Genomic DNA, 19,666 nt, shown 5'->3' with positions numbered 1-19,666 from the left:
TATCATTTTATATATGGAAGAACTTGTATTGTTTTATGTAGTAAGTAAAGTTTTTTCAAAGGCATGTTAGACTCTATATCATATTTGGATACTATTAGCTAGTGTATTTGAAAGAACTGGAAACATGAAAAATAATACTCTACTAGCAGCGGCGAAGCTAGCAATAATTCTATGAGGTGGTCACATATAAAGTTTTTTTTTTAAATTAAACTAACCCAGTAGGCAACAAAAATTCACAATAAATATTACTTATATAAAACGTTCTTCATAAAATATACACTTGATTCTACAAGAACGGATTATACCAAAAAATACGGCAATAAACTATTTTGTACCAAAAAAGCCACAATAGAATAGCGGATTGTACCAAAAAAGCTACAACAAAAGAAATAAAAACTAATAGTAGCTATTTTTTAAAAATGAACTCGTCGGCCCTTCAAAGACTCAAATTCATCCATAATTGCATCTGAGCTAAATTGACTTGCAATGTCCTTTTCAATATAGATAACCAAGCTGTTTGAAAGAAAATCATCACTCATTTTGTTTCTTTGTTTTGTCTTGAGATTTTTCATTGATGAGAAAGCTCTCTCTATCGTTGTTGTCGAGACTGGGAGTGTCAAAACAAGACGAATCAATCTATCAATTAAATGTTAGCGCTTTGATTTCTAAGATTCTACTAATTTTTTGCACAACTCAGAGAGTGTTGTTATATTTTGAAAAGACTGAGGTATATCAACAATGTAATGACTTAATTGCAACTTAAGATGAAGTCTTTCTTGCTCAGTGAAATCATTAGAATAGTAAGTCTCTGCTAACCTACAAATATAATTAATGTAACATATTAGTAAATACAATGAACTCTTTGTAGACAATGAAGTTAAGACAATAAAAACTACATGCTAACCTGCAAATATTATCAATGTTGAATTCCTTGTAATTGTTGCTAGGATCCAAAGTTGTACTTAAACGTAGAAGTTCCACGTTTTGTTCATTAAATCTCAAATTTAATTCCTTCATCTGAGAATCTATCACAACCAAGAAAATATCAATCCTATAGTGATGCACCATAGTTACATTTGTTTGACGGGATTGACCTCTTCCCAAGACATATTGTGCACTCATGTCAGGAATCTCTATCTCATGTTTTAGACAAAACAATTTCACATTTTCTAACAAATCAGACCATCCATCATTTCTTAGTTGTTGAAGAAGTACTTTTGAAGTAGAAACAAGATGCATTGCATTTAAAATGTCTTGAGAGCGTGATTGCAATGCTTGACAAAGAATATTAGTGATTCCCATGATCTTAAACATCAAGTGTAGTATGAAAATAAATTCAAATGATGATAGCATTTTACTAGCAGCAGAAGCATCACCTCTTTGAGAATAAGTAGCCCCTTCATCAATAACAGTGCAGGCTGCATCATACATTTTCATTAAGCTACAAATGGATTGAAAATGAGAGCTCCAGCTCTCCGGATTGTACCCACTTGATTTGCACCTTTACCCGTTTGAAGTTCATCATTAGCAATCATATTTGTGATGTTAATTTCTTGAGCGGCTTGCAATTGATCATGCCTTTTAGAAGAAGCAGTAACAATATTTACAACAAGTGTGAGTTGCATAAAAAATTCATGAATATGAACTACTTCTCTTGATGCCGCAACCAATGCCAATTGCAATCTATGAGCATAACAATGCACATAATAAGCATAAGGACAATCTCTAAGAATCAAAGCTTGCAAGCCATTCCATTCACCGCGCATATTACTAGCACCATCATATCCTTGACCTAGGATATTTTCAACTTCAAGGTTGAAACGAGAAAGAACAGATACCAATTCATTTTTCAAGGTCATTGCACTAGTATCTCTAACATGGACAACATCAAAGAATCGTTCTTGAACTAAACCATCACCATCTACAAACCTCAAGATGACCGCCATTTGCTCCTTTTTTGACTCATCTCGAGCTTCATCAATAAGGATACAAAATTTTGCATTTCCTATCTCCTTCCTGATTGAGTTTCTCACCATGTTGGCCAATATTTTCAGAATCTCTTTTTGAACATCACTTGAAGTATATCTAGCATAAGATGGAGCATTCTGTAAGATAACTCTATCCACTTTAGGATTGGCATTTCCTAGAAATCTCAACAGCTCAATGAAATTTCCTCTATTATTAGAGGTTGTATCTTCATTATGACCTCTAAATGTACAAGCTTGAAAAGTCAACCATCTTACACAATCAATGCTAGTTTTGAGTCTAAGTCGATTCTTCTCAATCACTTCTGGACGTTGTCTTACAATATGTCGTTCAATATGTTGTGAATGTGACAACAAAGCCTCACAAGATTGGACACAAATATTATGTGGAGTTTGGTTTGTTTCCAACATGATTTAAAAGTGGACAATTTTCCCCGCTATTTACCTTCTTCCAAGTATTAAATCCTTTTTCAACGAAAGAGTTAGAACCTGGACGGTTAGATGCCTCTCTACCAAAAAGGTAGCACGGGAAACAAAAGATAGCATCTTTTTCATGAGAGTACTCTAACCAAGAAGGAAATAATTGAAACCAAGAAGCTTTAAAACGACGAGGATGATCATCATTTGATAAAGGATACATTATAAGAATAGGTTGGCATGGCCCACGTCTAAGATAGGCACGACGAATTTCATCTCTTTGATTTATAGGAAAGTCCCAAATCATCGGTCGCAATCCTGGATCTACTTCAATTTGAGAACAACTCATTTCTTCATGACGAAGCCTTTGGCGTTTTGGATGAGATTGTTCTTGTTCTTGTTCTTGAGGTGAAACATTGAGGTTGGATGCTTCAATTGGAGAGGAACCACTTGTAGCATTTGTATCCACTCTTTTATAGAATGTGTCAATAATTTTCATTTTACTCATACCTAAAATAATAAATCAAATAAACATAAGAATTTTTGTTGTTTAAGTCAAATGTTACACAAAAAAGAAAAAGAACTAGAACTATACGGTATTATGGTTAACCTAATTTGTTTTTCCTAACCCAATTCCAAAACTAATTTTTTATGAAATTGCTTAACTAAAACATAAAAAGGTATAAAAACCTAACTATAAAAATATAGTAACCATAAAAACTAACCAAAATTTTACCAGCTTGTGGTGTTATCTCATATATGCTAAATTCTAAAGCAAAACATTAAAAATTGGTTTCAAATTAAATGAGATTAGTGTGATTTGAGATCAAACCTGTGTGAATTGAGATCAATCGAATCTAATTATGTTGCTACTTGTTTGATGTTAGTTGTTGTTGTGTAGGTCACCATGTTGTTTGTGGCTCTTCTCTTCTATTCCATTGTACTCTGTAATTGTATTGTGATCGTGAAAAGTGAAAGGTTAAAGCCATCATTGTTTTATTAATTGTGTGGTGCTGGTGGGTTGAGAGTGTGTAGGCCTACAATTGTATTATTTTATTTGTTAAATAAATCAAATAATTTGAATTTTGACCGGAAGGTAATTAAAGATAGAAAAAATTATTTCACTTACAATTAAACTTGGAGTAGCTAAATATATATTATTAGAGATAGCTAAATATAAAAATATACCTAATCGCTCAAAAAAAAAAAAAATTTTGGGGTAGCAAGGGCTACCCCTCCCTTATACAACCATCCACCCCTGTCTACTAGTTTTTCCTCGTTGAAAGGGACTCACAAACGTTTGAAGTTAAAGTAAATTCATGCTTCTCATAAAGAAAAAAAATTAGGTGTATTTTTTTAGGTGGTTTTGGTATGATTCTTAATTAAACTATCAATGATTTTCTTAAATACACGATTTTCTCAAAGTCTATTATAACAAAAAAATATATGTATTTTTAGTTAAAAATTATATGAAAAGCATCTAAGACTTTGTTTGCGAGTTTGGAGGAGAATGGAGGGGAAGGCTTGGGGAAAAAGGAATGAACAAGTGGAAGAAATAGAGGAAAATGGGAGATGTAGGCTTTAGGAGCTAACTTTTCTTCATAATACTAAACCCTCCTCATTTGGGGGAACTAAAAAATTGTATTGGAGGAGGGTTTTGGGGGATTTTGGAAGCTTTATATGAATTCTTCAAATTTAATCAATGTTGTTATATTATTTTTAAAATGAAAAATATAGTAATCATATGCATTAACTTATCATTCACGAAAAACTACTCTTTTAAATTTTTTGAAAGATTTCTCCATTTTTTCTCATATTTTCCACCCTTCAAAGCTTTCCCTTCCCCTCCCCTCCAAATTTGCAATCAAGCCTAAGGTAATCCACATAAGTTTTGTCCTTCTCACGTAATGTCGTAAAATGTGAGTCTAATCATGTAAAGACTTGTCCAATCGCACTATAAATATTTTTTTTTAGGGGAACACATTATAAATTATTGACGAGTAATTCTTCTATAGTCACATTATTTAATAAAAAAAAAAACGCACATTATTTAATCATTTCAATAAATAACAATAAAATTGATCTTTTCTTATTCTACCTTTTTCCATTTATATGTGTGTGGCTAAATAGTTTTAATTTGTGTTGTTACCACATAAGTCTTGCTCATCCTTGACTCAGTTAGATGCTAATTTATATATGTATGATATATGATAAACATGAATTCCCAATAATTTTCTTAATTAAAATCACATTAGAAACCATTGAGAAACAATAAAATGAAATACAGCTCCATTTTACATTAAAAGTCCCATTTTCAACAAGGATAATACTAGATAGAATTAGACACTAATTCTTATTTCAATTGGAACTTGTTACTCTAGTTTAATATGTGGTTCATTGGAGTACAAAAGGGAACAAAAAAAATAATCAGCATGGTACGTAATGCTTATCTCTTTAATCAGTTTTCTTTCATGTTCTTATATCAGAAGGAAGAAAAAAAAAAAAAAAAAAAAAAAGAGAGTAGTAGGAAAAGAGAGGAGTATACTTTTAGGTTATGTTTGGATAAACAGATTATTTTGGCGTTTCTTATATAAGTGCTTATGTATAACCTCTTTCTTTAACAAAATAACTATAAACTATAAGTTGTTTTCACAAGCTATCCTAGAGAACTTATGGAAATAAGCTGAAAATAACTTATGAACATAAGATGGTTTCATAAGTTCTTCCAAAGAGTCTCACAAGTGCTTATATAAGTAGATAAGCTCAAATAAATCAATCAAAATAGTTTAAAAACAAAAAAGCAGCAAAGAAATTCCATAGAGAAAACTATGCATTTACATTTTCATCTCTGTACATATTTAAGATTAAGAAATTAAACACTGATGCTACAACCAGCCATTAAAGTTTCAACTAAATAAGTTGCATTATGAAAGAAAGAAGCCAGGAAAGTACAAATTGAACCCCTCATTGTTATTCTTATCCTTATTTATATACATCTAAGAGGTCTTGGAAAACAAACTCACTATGTCTCACTATGTCATATAAACTTATATATACATGAACTAACAGGCGCAAGAATGCTCCATTAATGTGGTTCTTGTTGAAAATGCAGTAAGAACCAATCTTTTTCTCCTATTCGGTTGGCATTCAACAAGAACTGCAACAAATTAACAAGACTGCGGAACAAAACTGACTTTATAGTTTGTGATTTTCTCGTGAAAAGGTTGAACACGGCCAAATCAGTTTGACACAACCAAAAACACAATTACCAAAATATATAAGTGGTTACGAAGTCTCGTGAAAGTGAAGCGACCTAGACAATGCCGCTGGATTGGCTTGCAAGACTGAAGACACTTGTACCAAGTGATTTTTCTCGTCACACTTTGAAGGGAATGCCTGAAAGAGTCTTCTCGGAGGAACTGAGTCGGCGTTGTTGTTCTTAATCCCAAGTGTTGTCCAGAAAGAGCTTTTTTCTGCTTCCTCAGAGTCATCAATCCTCAAAGTTTTAGGAAACCACAAGCTCTTTTCTTCGCTTATTTCTTTCTTACCATCTCCTTCACTTGATTTTAGCATGTTGTCCTCCCTTGAATGTTTACCTAAGGTTGGAGAGTTTGGAGTAGAGTCATGGTTTGCACCATTCGGTGATGATGGTTGTGCTTGCCGTGGAATGTTCCATGCACTTGGCATGGTACAACCCCAATAAGTTGTTGCAGGATAGAATGGCATGGAAAATCCTGGTGGACAGAAGGCCGGAGGTGGAATCGGTGAGCTCATTTGCACTGGATTCCATGGTAAATGCCAAGGAGTTCCATGAGGAAAGTAGCCACCTTGTGGTGGGAAGCTATGGTCATTCCACATAGCTTGTTCTTGAGATACATTGGTGGTTGCACCTTCCGTCGACTTTGTGGAGGTAACTGACGATTTATTTGACTGATCCTCGCCTTGTTCTTCACTGGTATGAGGAACACAAATTCTTAGTTCTTCATGTTTATGATATCCATTTCTTGTGTAATTTTGCATTGTTTTATCAGCATGTTTCAAAACAGATGCCATTGATTCACATACAGGTGAATTAGATCCAAATGTAAGGATTGTACCGTTGCATTTCACGGAAGGGTGTATCCGAGAATTCTGGAGTGTCGCTTCTGAGACAGTTATCTGGCGATAGTGAGAAGAAGAGCTCTTGTTTTTTCTACGACCGGCACCTACCGGTACGTTTCTCATGGTTCCACCGGCAGTCCAATATCTCTGGCAGTTCTTGCAGAAATGACGGGGTTGGTTGACATTGTAATTATTATAGTAGCAGAACTTCGTGTCCATGCTATTACAGCGAGGACAAGGAACTATTTTGTCCGGTTTTTTGAGGATCTTATCTTGTGAATTACTCGTCTCGTCCTGTTCTTCTTCGGTCTTTGAGGTTTTCAATGTAGCAGCCTTCCTTTCAGTGGATACAGTAATAGATTCTTCATCAGTTCTAGAGGCTGCATCTGGATTGGTGAATTCCTCTGTTGATTGTATAGGGATTCCATCTTCATTCTTTTCATCCGATGGTTTTTCTCCCAATGTGTTCTGGATTCATGAAAACCAAAGCTTAATATTTATTCACGCACTAAATTTTTAGTATACGCACCACATTTATATCATGAACAGACTATCCCAATTATAAATTGAACTAAATATTTGACATTTATGTATTCTGGATGCATAAATACCTTCCTAAGTCAAACAAAATAAACATTAAAAGACATTGATTTCATCAGAAGAAAAAATACTTGAAAGAATGCACCATGAAATACTTGAAAGAATACACCATGAAATACTCTATTGTTGCATATAACATAATCCTTCAAAAAAAAAAAAAACATAATCCTTGTTTTTGTATCAGTTGTGTAGAATCTGTTGGGAAACATCAAATGATAAAATCCAATTTTGATGTGTTAATCCTCTATGAAGCACCGACGCAAACACTAGACATTAGTCAGACATTGACACATCCGGTAATAATTTGATAAAACAAAGGCTATTGAATGTAACTACAGTCTACATCCGCCAGTATCAGACGCCGGAAATGCATTTAATCTAAAACATCAGTGCTACATAGGCTCATCCACAAATGTGTTGAGTCAATTTTCATAAAAAAGTTTGATCTGAGACTGGAAATATATTACCATCAAACACTAGCATACTTGTTGTGGCTCAAACCAAGGGAATTGAGTAAAACTGAAATTCATCAAAGTGGAAATTTGTACAGAACAGAGCATATGAATCAGGAATCTGCTCAAAGATGTTAGGGCAGTTTTTAAAATTCGACTGTTTCTGGATTTGGTAAAATCCATATAAAACTCAAAAGTCAAACAAGAAAAAAGCATAAGAAGAGAATTAAATCATTTTAGTTTATGTTCGGAATCACGTTGAGTTTCACGAAATCACAATAAAACCGTGATTGTGATTTTGTTGAAGCTCGAAAGCGTGGCTTTTACCGAAATTACACTACCAAAATCACTTTCAATAGCTTTCTAATTATAGCATCAGCAAGGTTTTGAAATCTGAACTGAGAGCTACAAGAGTTGGAAAACTATAAGCAAATTTCTCAAACTTCCCTCACAAAACTTTTGATTATAATCAATTTATTTCATACACCAAAATCCAAATAAGCTAATTTAAATACAAGCTAATTCTTTCAATCCATAAAAAAACATAAAACTTCACCAAAGTCAAATATAACTTCAAAAACTTAAACCACATGGTATAATTTGGAAACTTGCATTAGAATCATCAATTAACTCTCCCAGATTGAAAAAAAATCCAAAATCAAACATTGAAACTCCATGAAAAGTGAAAAAATTATTACAAAAAATACAATAATGATAATAATTCATGCCACCAAAGCAAGTCAAATGAATTTTCATAATTAAGCAAAACTAACAACAACCAATTAAATATTCTTCCATTTCAAATAAAGGGTCATAATCAAAATTAAAAATTTATGAACATGAAAAAAAAATCAAAATTCTCATTATATACATACCTTCTCAATCTCTTGGTCTTGTTCATCCTTATTATTCCGAGACTCATTTGAAGAGTTTGTAGAAAAATGATGATGATCATCATCAATACTCTCAACAACAACATCTCCAACACGAACCTCCAAAATTGGAATTGTTTTTCCAAACAGTTTGATCGCAGAGTCTTTTGTTTCCAACATTTTTGTTGCTAAAAACAGATGAAAACTTTTTCTGTTGTTGTAGTAGAAAGAGAAAAAAAGATGTTGTAAAAGGTTGTTGTAGAGAGAGAGAAAAGAAAAGTGACACGTTGTGAAAGAGTGAGAAAGTGTTGATCCGTTGAGAAAGGTTTGAAGTGCCACATCAGAAGTGAAGATGAATTTGAGCCACATAAACATTTTGTGGCCTTTAAAAGATCTTTTTCTTTCTTCCTTTTTCAGGTTGCTTTTTCTATCCACCTGTGTGTTGTGTACTTTGTCTTTGCGGTTTGTCATTTCGCACACATTTTCATACTATCTTCTTGCATATAAAACTCTCTAATTAACAACGTTTTTTCTCTAATTATTTAGCACTTTTAGATTTTTCATTTTTAATAAGTCAAAATGATATATTAAGAAAAGAATGTGGCTCCTAATCAACATAAGTTGTGTCAAAAAGATCACAAAAGTATACAAGGAAACAAATCATAATGGAACCAAAACAAAATGAATTTAGTCGATGCATGTTCAAGCAAATAAATGGGTCCGACCACCACATATGAAAGTTTAGTCTAACATTAATTTTTTTTTAATCCATCGAAAAGAATGTAGCTTTACTTTCTCTAACAATTGATAATCAGTACTTTCTTTGTTCTTGAATATTCTATTATTTCTTTCATTCCATAACCCCCACTCGCAGCAAAGGTAAACAAGCTGCATAAAGTTACGTCAAACTCGCAAACTTCCTGAAGAATATACAAACTGAACGAAGTGGTCCTGTAAATGAAATGGATCAGCCGCTGATGTACTAAGCCATGCCCTAACTAAGCCCCGCAAAGAACCGAAGCAAGGGCAAGAAATAATCAAGTGTTGCACGGTCTTGGTACCGCCACAACCAGTCACACAATGTTGAGTCTTGAGGGAATAATTCTGCGTGAAACCAAATTATCCTTTGATGGCAACCAATTTCGAAGAAGTCTTCAAACAAAAATAGAAACCTTCAATGGGATGTGTTTATGCCAATTAAGATCGGTAGTAACATCATTAATGTGCAACTCCTGAGAAGTAAGTAATTGATACACATCCTGAACCGAATAACCACCACTAGGAGCAGTCTTCCACTACCAATGGTCTGTAAAATTATGCTGCAAAGAAATGTCATGAAATAAAGATTTACACTCCCCTAACATCTCCTCCAACCAAAGTCACGCATCACCGCAACTGTAACCAACTTATTCTCTTCCAAATCTAACAAACACCTAAACCTCCTACACAAAGGCTTCCCACCTAACCACGAATCCGTCCAAAAAAAAGTATCCCTCCCATCACCTACCTTCCTCTAAATACTCTCCTCAAACCACCCGCCACCGTCCCCACCTTCCCCATCACGAATTTTCGCTACCTCCCTCCACCAAGAAGAAACACTTTGTCCCACAACCTCCAACCTCTCATTCACCTCACCATAACAAGATTCCAACACCCTATACCACAAACCCCTCTATCCAGTAACATCCGCCAACATCACTTCCCTAACAAAGTAAGATTAAACTCCCTCTTACGTCGAACTCTTAAACCACTGTTATCTTTTCTCAAACAAATATTATTTAAACCTATCCAAGAAATTTTCCTACTATCCTCACTTCCATCCCAAAAAAAAAACTTAATCATACAGATTCAATAGAAGAGATTATACCTGACGGGGCTTTGAAGAAGGAAAGAACATAGACAAACAAGGAAGACAAGACAGATTTTAGGAGAATCAGACGGCCATCAAAGATAGAATTTACTTTTCTACCCAGACAATCTAGATTTATTGCGAAACAAAACAGACTCCAAAAACACCAAGCGACGCAGATCACCACCAATAGGAAGGCCAAAATACATGAAAGGGACTTTGCCCACTTTGCAACTCAAAACAGTGATCACTTCAGTTAACCACGATTATGAGATATTGACCCCCACCAACATACTCTTATGAAAGTTAACATTTAAAAGACTTTAGATTAAAACCTAAGTTTGAACTTTAACCCTGTATATATTATTTAATGTCTTTATCAGTTGAATTATAAGTTCATGATCACTCTTATTTTAGGTTTTTGGCATGATATTAAAAACAACAATGATAAATAGATATCGTTTATTTTGTTATATATATATTCAACACTTTATTGTATCTTTATCTCTTTCTTTTATCACATCATCAAATTATCACATATATCACCTTTTTTAAGGTTTATCACTTTCAAGGGTGTACACAAGACATTTTTTTTACTAAAAATTGTGGATTACGTTTATATAAGTATGAGGAATGATATTTTGACAACCAATTTTCAACAATTTTTAGTGACAACCTTTTTCCTCTCTTTTTATTGGACAATAACAATAGAGACAGAAAAACGAAGATAGAGAATAAAAGTACAATGAGAATATGAGAGAGATGGTTGTCATAAAAGTTGTTAAAAAATGGATGTTCAAATATCATTATTCGATAAGTATACTATTACATTTAATTATAAATAAGAGAATTATTTGATGATATAATAAGAGGGAGGATCAAATTGGCGTTTCTAAAATATATATTTAATAGATGTATGTTTGTAAACATTTCAATGATAAATGTGAAAGTTTGAATTAGTGTCTTGTAATAAATGATTATAAATATGAACTCTAAAAGTTCTCTAAAAAAAATCTAAATGATTGATTTAGTGATAAAAAGATATTAGATGCGAAAATATCTTGTCAGAACTTCGGTAATATATTTGATGAGCATATATTTTAATTTATTTGTAAGTATTTTTTTTTTTGGACTTAAGATCTTTACTCTTCTCGGCCTTAGATTAGAGACATCATCGTCCCCGTGAGCTTACCTCTGTTTGGTAGGGACAATGTATATTTTATGTAGAGGTCGGGTTCGAACTCCAGATATCCCATTTCTTCACATGTAATTGTGTGAGCTTTAACCATTAAACTATTTGATAAAAAAAAAAGATTAGAGCATCATCGTTTCACTCTTGATTTTTTATTAACAAACAAAAAGATCATAAATATGAAAAGCAAGTTTTATAATTAGAGACGAAGGGATATTAAGACAACATTTATTAAAAAACATATGATCTAACAGTTCCTCACTTTTTTTTATAAGCTCAATATTTATTGAAGAGAAAAAGGAAACAAACAAACAAGAGGAACATAAAACCAACCCAAAAAAGAAAAATACATAAAAATAAAACGCTCTCATATCACATAGATCTCTACCTTTGAGTGGATATTATTAAGCTTTTTTTTTTTTTTTTTTTTTTTTTTTTGCTTTAGAAAACACTTCAATAAAAGGCTCTCCAATAGAGGTATAATATTTTTTTTGTCAAGTAGTCCAGTAGTTAGAGTCACACATTTTAAATGTGAAGAATTGTGATGTTCGGGGTTCGAACTCCGACTCTTGCATATAATATAAAATATTCTTATCAACTGAGTTGAACTCACGCGTATATAACGATATAACATTCTACAAATATTTAATAAGTGTACTCTCTATTCCTCATATGTATATATCTTATGTTTGTTTCTCTATGATCTTTAATTTTTAAATTATGCAATATCTCCAAGTCATGAGCAATATTAGGATGCATTTTTTTTTTTTACGAAGCTAAAATAAATTATATTACCACGAAAAAGGCTTTCCTAACACAAGATATCCAATCGAATTTTACTCACATCCCGATCAAATCCTAAATTACTAACCCCCTTCCCTAAAAATGAAGAGCCACACATAAAAAGCCAATAAATTTTAAATAAAAAGTTATACATTGTTTTGTTGGTCAAAAGCATAACAAACAAAATGCATTACAAACGTGTTTGTGTGTGCAACGACTACCAAACAACATAAAAAAAATTGTTATAACTCAATTACTTATCACATACTTCCATGTCAATCTTATTCTTGAATGTCAAGCACACCCTTAATTTGATTCCTAAATTTACAACATCCTTTTACTTTTAATTCAATTATTATAAGTATATTCTTAAAAATTGTAATGTTGTTTGGATGAATATTTTTATAATTTAATTTCTTACAAAGTTTTCTACCATTATATTACTTGACCACAATTTAATTCAAAATTTGGATGAACATGTATTTTTCTATTAATTTCTCTATAAAATTGGACTCCCTCTCCAATCATATTTTACATAATTATCATATGACCAGTTTGATTTTATAAAAAGGACATATATTAGAAAGAGAAGAAAGTATCACAAACAAAGGAGTTTTTTTCATTTTCATAAAACAAGAACATGCATTCTGGCTTAATTGGCTTGTTTGCCACAAACCACACGTAATTAGACATGTCTAAGGTCCATTCCAAATTTACTAAAACACTGAGTATGCTTTTACTTTTTCCATCAATTCGGATAATAAAATCCGAATAATTAGGTAGTTCAAAGTTTATAATCCAAACACAGCAAATAGCTGAGCCAGGTCCTTTTTTTTTTTTTTTTGTTTTTTCTTTCTTTCTTAAATTATAAAATCTGAACTGCCTTTGTAAACTACTCTTGTGTCAAGAATTTAGAAAAAAAAAAAAGGTTCGGAATATATAATTTGAATTGTATCAGCACAAATACTAAAGTTGTTTGTGACATAAATAGTTAGTATAAAAACCATTCTAACCCCAATCGTTTTGTTTTAGATCATTGTTAGTTGTTCCTGTAATGTCTAAGTCGAAAATTCGATTTTCAGTCTATTTGATTGGATTGTTCCAAAACTTGTCTAGGAAATCAAGAAAGAAAATTAATGAACAAGACTCTCCTAAAAGGGACTTCTTACGGGACTCGACCCCTTAAAATCTAAAATTCTACCGATTAGATCAATTTTTCATTTTCTAAAGTTTTTCATAAACTCAAAAAAATTCCTAAAAAAATTGCATTAGCATGATTTTATTTTTAAAAAAATTGTGGTTTTTTTATATTTTTCTTATTTCATTTGATAGGTTTTATTTTACTTTGTTTGTTTTTAAAACAAAATTCAAAACCTTATTAAAAAAAATAAAATTCAAAACTACTGAAATTGAAGAGATTCTAAATGTTGTTTATATATAAGCATATTTCAGATTATAAAATTTGAAATCCCTAAAAAGCGCTTGGATTATACAATCTGAACAAAACATATTTAAAAAAAATAGGGCGCGTGAAAAACACATAAGGTGGGAAAAGTTATACTCACATGAGTGTAATAGAAGAAGTGAAATTTTTTCACATAATGTTTCCAAATTATCTTACACGTGCTAAAAACATGTTTGCTTCTTTCTTTTCAAATAACTCATACACAACTCAGCCAAATAATTTTCAAAGTCAAACGAACCATCTTAGAATAGCCACCTAAACAACAAAAATGATATGTAATAGCACTCGAATGCATTGTAACAAAGCCTAGCCAATTTGTAGTCAATGACCAAACTCTGTAAAAAAAAAAGTCACATATGACAAACAAGTGTTACATGTCTTCATTCATGTCATAACCTCCCATACAACTTTGGTCGTTGTTCTGAAGCACCCTCATGATAACCAAATTATCTTTAGTTGGAATCCAGTTGAGAAGCAGACGCTAATCAAAGAGATTTACTTTGAGAGGAGCCACTGGAATCCAAAGAGTGTGAGAATTAACTGGAAAGTTATTATTGTTCGCTAATATAAAAAATTGATTGATAAGAATCGTTTACGGTGTAGGATTTTGACGGATTTAATTTCCACAACCACATCCAAACCATCATGCAAAACTATAGAAGTTAAGATTTTAGAACACTCACCCACTTGTTCTTCCTCCCAAGCAAGCAACATCCTCCTCCAATTCCACACCTCACCTCCCATCCCCCAACATAACAAGAACATCCCCGCCACAATCACTAATTTATTGGTAGTTAACTCATACAACCTTCCAAACCTAACATTAAGCGAGCCTTCTTCCATCCAACGATACCTCCAAAAATATAGTAGAAGACCATTTTTCACCACAAATCCTATGTTATCAACCAACCAGCTTTCCACCCCCAATCAGACGCCCTCTCGAATCGAATCATATTGGGTGGACCCAAGAATGGGGAATTTAGAAACAAAAAATAAACATTTGAAAGTCAATTACAAGTCTATGATTCGAGTTTACAAGTCTATTTCGCATAGATAAAATGTGTTTACTTAAAATCTTGATTTTGACAACATTGCTTCCTCGCTTCCACAATTGTCATTTGTGCGTATTTCACATAGATTTAAATAAAAATTAGATGAAATAAAAAAATGTAAAGTTTACTATATCAATTATGAATGTATTCATTATCTAAACTGGTATGATCTCAAAACACTTTGTGTTTTCACGAGTCTTACTTAATGCAAGTATATACATTGTCTTATGTAACAATATAAAAAGATCGAATTCACAAGGACTTGGGCGTTATAGCTTGATGTTGCTTGTTTGCATAAAATTAAAATAAATCATTTGTGTCAATCTAATAAAAATAAATTTTAAGAGCAATAACAATTTAGGGAAACAACTAAAAAAACTTAGAAGATCTCAAGAATAAAAGTTTGGTTTAAGACAAGAATCAGTTATGGCATGGTTTTGCAAAGATATAGAGAAGTATAATTGTATACAACTTTATGGCGACCAGGTGGCCTTAGGGGTTTTTCCCCCTCAACCATCTTGTTAAACACGGGACAACACATCTTCCGGCATTCACTCACAATATTTAACAAGCAACATTACTGGGTTAGGTCTCAGTAGCAATTCTCATGGAGAGGTCGAGCGTTTTTTCTATGACAAGAAATCTAAACAGATTTTGAAACTTCTATGTTCCAAAATCTATGTTTATATCAAGCAATCTTTCAAGTTCCCATCTCATTTTGGTCTCATGGTCGTAACTTATATTAAAGAAACGGTTACATTCCTATCTCCTTCTAATCTCTCAGAATTTAACAAAAAAAATGAAAAAATGATGAAGTTTTTATTTTATTTTAAGATTATCATTAAAATAGTTTGTTTAAAAGAAGCTTGAAGTTGTAACTCTCTAATCTTATGCAAATATAATCATAACGTCATCATGTCTAAATCATTAAAGGGGTTTCGCTTATGATGAGCTTAACCACAAAAACAAAAAGTAAAAAAGAAATAGATGAAAACATAATAAGCTATATTAATAGAGAAATATAGAGTTAGCAAGATATTACATTCCTTAATGGAAAATGCGAGGTCTTTGCGTCACATAAGTAATTCGAACTCTAACTCACTAAGAACTAGCGCTCATGCTCATCTATAGCAGAGATGAAATAAAGTGATAATGCTAGTGGCTGCTAACCATAGCTAGACCTTGGCTGCTCAATTCAAAACAACAAATTTTGGACTCTTGACATCAACATGCGGTTGTCCTTTTATAGTACAAGTCCAACCACTACAAGTTGTGTCCTTTGGTAATTTCTCCTATCATACGTTATTGTCTTGTTCTCTTGGGACTAAACACATTATTCTATTCCTCGCACTACAATCATTAGAGACAACTTATCGAACTTCTTCCGCAAGCAACGATAGTCTAGGGACCCAAGAGTTCATACAACGCATATTGGACGCCCTAGAACGATACAACTTTAGACTCCTCCGTAGCACTGCATCTTTCTACATCGTCAACATCCTTCTTAGTGCTATATCTTGTATCACCACACCATACATTCCACCTGTTCCAGAAAATTAACCATAGCAAGAATTACTAGTTCAAACTAATTAAATTCGCAAATAGTTTCTGATTAGATGTAATATGTCATACAATCACTCAACATCTCATAAAACATGAGGGAAAATTAAGGTAATAACCAACATTTTGTTGGTTATGGAAACCATTATATCAATAAATCTAATGTTAAGTACAATTAATGATTTATTTACATTGGTCCGACCTTTCTAATTTGATTCAACACCATAATTTAAGGAACTAAAAAACTAATTACAATTTGAGTCAAGTTTTTTCGAAACAAATATTTTCTAAATTCAAATTTGAGTTAAAAACATAAAACACGAATATCTAAACCAGAATTTAGATAAGTTTAGATCATATTTTATAAGATATTAACTTAAGAGTGATACACATAATATTAGTTATATATACAACTGGGAAGAAAAAATAAAACCCCTTTTTCTTCACAAATTATAAGCGAAGTTTGGAAAGAAAGTTGTGCCTAAATATAACAATATTTTTTTTAAGGAAAACAATATTCTTTTTAAAGTCTAAAAATCTTTTAGGTTGTCAAAAAAAATAATCTTTTAATTTATTTTTATAAGAAAAATGTTTGGTGAGTTAGATCCTGGAGTTAACCTAGGTCAGAGTACACACAACCAACGTTGATAAATGTATTTATAGATCATCAATCAAAGATATCCTCACGCTCACGTCAAGTCAAAACAATTTAATAATCTCTTTTTATGTAAACTATTTAATGAGCGTTAGAATATATAAAGTCTCAATACTTGTAAAAAAAGAAAAATATAAAGTCTCAATATTATACAACAAACTTTGACCACTTTTTGTTAATTTTATAAATTTTAAAATTAAATATAAGCTCTAATATTTTTTTTAAGGAAGCTCTAAAACTATTTTATCACTTTTTTTTTGGTAAAATATCAAAATTTATTTTATCGCTTTATATTTATTGTTTGACCACTTTTTGACCACTTATTGTTTTTAAAGAATCTTTTTTTTTTATTATAATTAAGTGTATTTTAAAAAAAAAAAGTGTAATTTTTTTACAATAGAAAAAAAAAAGTGTAATTTTAAAAGTTAATGTTGTAAATGAATTTCTGTAATAATAATATATCATTTATAAGATGAAGATGCGATGATAACAAAACAATGAAGCAGTGATGCTTCTTCTGCTTATGCTTTCTTCCACACCCTTCAACCTGTTCTAACCTAAACCCACTTCCAATTTCACTATTTCTTTTCTTCAATTCTCTCTCAATTTCAATCCAAAATCCCTAAAAAAAATCACCCCTTTTCAATTTAATCCATTGATTTTGAACAATTCCTCAATCCAATTTCATTGATCACTCAAAATTTCCAATCTTCTCAGGTTTAATTGAACTGGGTCAATCCAATTTTAGGGTTTCCGTGTTTTGATCCAATTTTAGTGTTTCTTTGATTGATGATTGATTAAGAACACCCCACAACAATTCCTCTATTGAATCTTATTGATCACTTCAAATTTTCAATCTTTTCAGGTTTAATCGAACTGGGTCAATCCAATTCGATTGTTTTGATCCAATTTTAGGGTTCTGTGATTGAAATGGTAAATTTCCATAGTTTGATCTCATCCGTTGACCAATCATCATCATCCATGGCGAATTCCATCGATTTAGCTAAATCGAGGAACCGTAAGACACTTAATTCTCTTCAGATTCCGCAGTGCGAGCGATCTAGATCCGCTGTTGTTGATGTGGTTATATTTATAGCTGTTGTTATTGCTTTAGGGTTCTTGGTTTTTCCATATATTCAATTTGTGATGAGTGAAAGTTTCAAACTTTGTGGTTTGTTTATGGATTTGGTGAAAGAAGAAGTTGCTGTTGCTCCTGTGATTTATGTATCCCTTGGAGTTAGTGTTTCTTGTGCTGTTGTTGCTACATGGTTTTTTATAGCTTATACATCAAGGAAATGTAGTAATCCTAATTGTAAGGGATTGAAGAATGCTGCTGAGTTTGATATTCAGTTAGAGACGGAAGATTGTGTGAAGAATTCGCCGTCGTTGGGTAAAGATGGTGGTGGAATTAAAAAGGGTCTATTTAAGATTCCTTGTGATCATCATCGCGAACTTGAAGCCGAGCTTAAGAAGATGGCACCTGTTAATGGAAGAGCTGTTCTAGTTCTTAGAGGAAAGTGTGGTTGTTCTGTTGGTAGGTTAGAAGTTCCGGGTCCAAAGAAGAATAGAAAGATCAAGAAATAGGATACAGAAATATAAGACTCTTAACTCATAGAAACGAGAAAATAATAATTGAATATTGTGGGAAGAGGAGTTGGTTATAGTTATATAATCATGTTCATCTATGTAGCACCAATACGAACACGACACCAAAACATAATTGGTTGTGTTTGATGTTCATGTTTGTCTGAGTGTTTCATAGATGGTCAGATTTAGGTTGTCTTTAAATAAGCCTGTCTTGGCAATAAGTTGTAAGGAACTTTGGATCATACACAGTTTGGTTATTTATACCTTGGAATATCAGAATACTTTAATCTTATTTACTTTACTAATTTGCAATTTTGTCTTTGTTCGTTTGAATTTGGTGTTTCTGAGTTTCTATTATTTACCATGGTCATAGAATATGTAGCATTGCCACTTCAAACTGATGGCGTGTTCAATGTCTGACTTGTGTCACAATCCGACATGATACGTCACTGATATATGTGGTTGGTTACATTCAATTACTTTTATTTTCTTAAATTATTACAGGTGTTTGTGTCTGTTGCTATATCAATGCCTTGTTCTGCATGCGGCAGTGCTTTGTAGGTTACAAATTCAAAGTAATTTCAGTTTTTGTTATAAATATCCAAGGATTGAAATTGCCGATCATTTTGTAGGGTGCAGTGCAGGGTTACAAATGGAGTAAGTTGTTATGATTTTATGAACATACAGATGAACCTTGTTATGTTTTGATCTTAGATGTGTTGTTTAACACTGAAACTGATTTGCTGGATTTTGATATTTTTTTGTCATACTTGATTCTTCAACTTATGTTTGACAGTAATGTGCATTTACTTCATGGACTATGTAAATTGTTTATCACATTGATTGCCATTGTAGGCTGATTTTTCTAAGAGAGGTTGCCTGGTATGAACCATGGAGTGCACTACTCAAGTGTAAGACATATTTTCTACAAGTATTTGTGAACTCTGTTTTTCATTTGAATTCACTTATCAGAAAATTGAATTTAGGCAAAATTGATCCAGGGTCCTTTTTATAATTTGTTGTCTCAATAGTCTTTATCTTTTTCTGGTGTCAAGTTAGTCATTTACGTTTAAAAACATTTGCACCATTGGACCGA

At 32.2% G+C, this 19,666-nt stretch overlaps 4 protein-coding genes across 5 annotated transcripts; 1 reads left to right on the top strand and 3 right to left on the bottom strand.

The window, feature by feature from the left end:
• Window positions 1-362: 362 nt before the first annotated feature.
• LOC112416396 (zinc finger MYM-type protein 1-like) lies at window positions 363-2,893 on the bottom strand. Of its 2 annotated transcripts, XM_024770107.2 has the most exons (3): window positions 1,377-2,893; window positions 905-1,025; window positions 363-816 (listed from the first exon to the last, which is right to left on the bottom strand). In XM_024770107.2, the coding sequence occupies exon 1, from the start codon at window positions 2,394-2,396 to the stop codon at window positions 1,437-1,439; it is 960 nt and encodes a 319-aa protein (XP_024625875.1). In that variant the 5' UTR covers window positions 2,397-2,893; the 3' UTR covers window positions 363-816; window positions 905-1,025; window positions 1,377-1,436. The 2 variants fall into 2 exon arrangements, with proteins under 2 accessions (XP_024625875.1, XP_039683178.1); XM_039827244.1 differs by having other exon boundaries at window positions 371-816; window positions 905-2,893.
• On the bottom strand, window positions 666-1,431 carry LOC112416464 (uncharacterized). The gene is made up of 2 exons (XM_024770308.1): window positions 905-1,431; window positions 666-816 (listed from the first exon to the last, which is right to left on the bottom strand). The coding sequence occupies exons 1-2, from the start codon at window positions 1,429-1,431 to the stop codon at window positions 666-668; spliced, it is 678 nt and encodes a 225-aa protein (XP_024626076.1).
• A 2,321-nt stretch (window positions 2,894-5,214) lies between the features above and the next one.
• Window positions 5,215-8,864, bottom strand: LOC11410541 (cyclic dof factor 2). Its single transcript, XM_003621199.4, has 2 exons — window positions 8,431-8,864; window positions 5,215-6,971 (listed from the first exon to the last, which is right to left on the bottom strand). Exons 1-2 carry the CDS (start codon window positions 8,800-8,802, stop codon window positions 5,688-5,690), a joined length of 1,656 nt encoding a protein of 551 aa, XP_003621247.3. The 5' UTR covers window positions 8,803-8,864; the 3' UTR covers window positions 5,215-5,687.
• Window positions 8,865-17,446: 8,582 nt separating this feature from the next.
• On the top strand, window positions 17,447-18,871 carry LOC11422414 (uncharacterized protein At5g19025). Its single transcript, XM_003621197.4, has one exon. The coding sequence runs from the start codon at window positions 17,914-17,916 to the stop codon at window positions 18,565-18,567; it is 654 nt and encodes a 217-aa protein (XP_003621245.2). The 5' UTR covers window positions 17,447-17,913; the 3' UTR covers window positions 18,568-18,871.
• Window positions 18,872-19,666: the final 795 nt, after the last annotated feature.

This window comes from Medicago truncatula, chromosome 7 (assembly GCF_003473485.1).
Source record: "Medicago truncatula cultivar Jemalong A17 chromosome 7, MtrunA17r5.0-ANR, whole genome shotgun sequence".
Lineage (NCBI taxonomy): Eukaryota > Viridiplantae > Streptophyta > Magnoliopsida > Fabales > Fabaceae > Medicago > Medicago truncatula.
The sequence above is the reverse complement of the archived record's forward strand: the minus strand, read 5'-3'. Positions and strand labels throughout refer to the sequence as shown.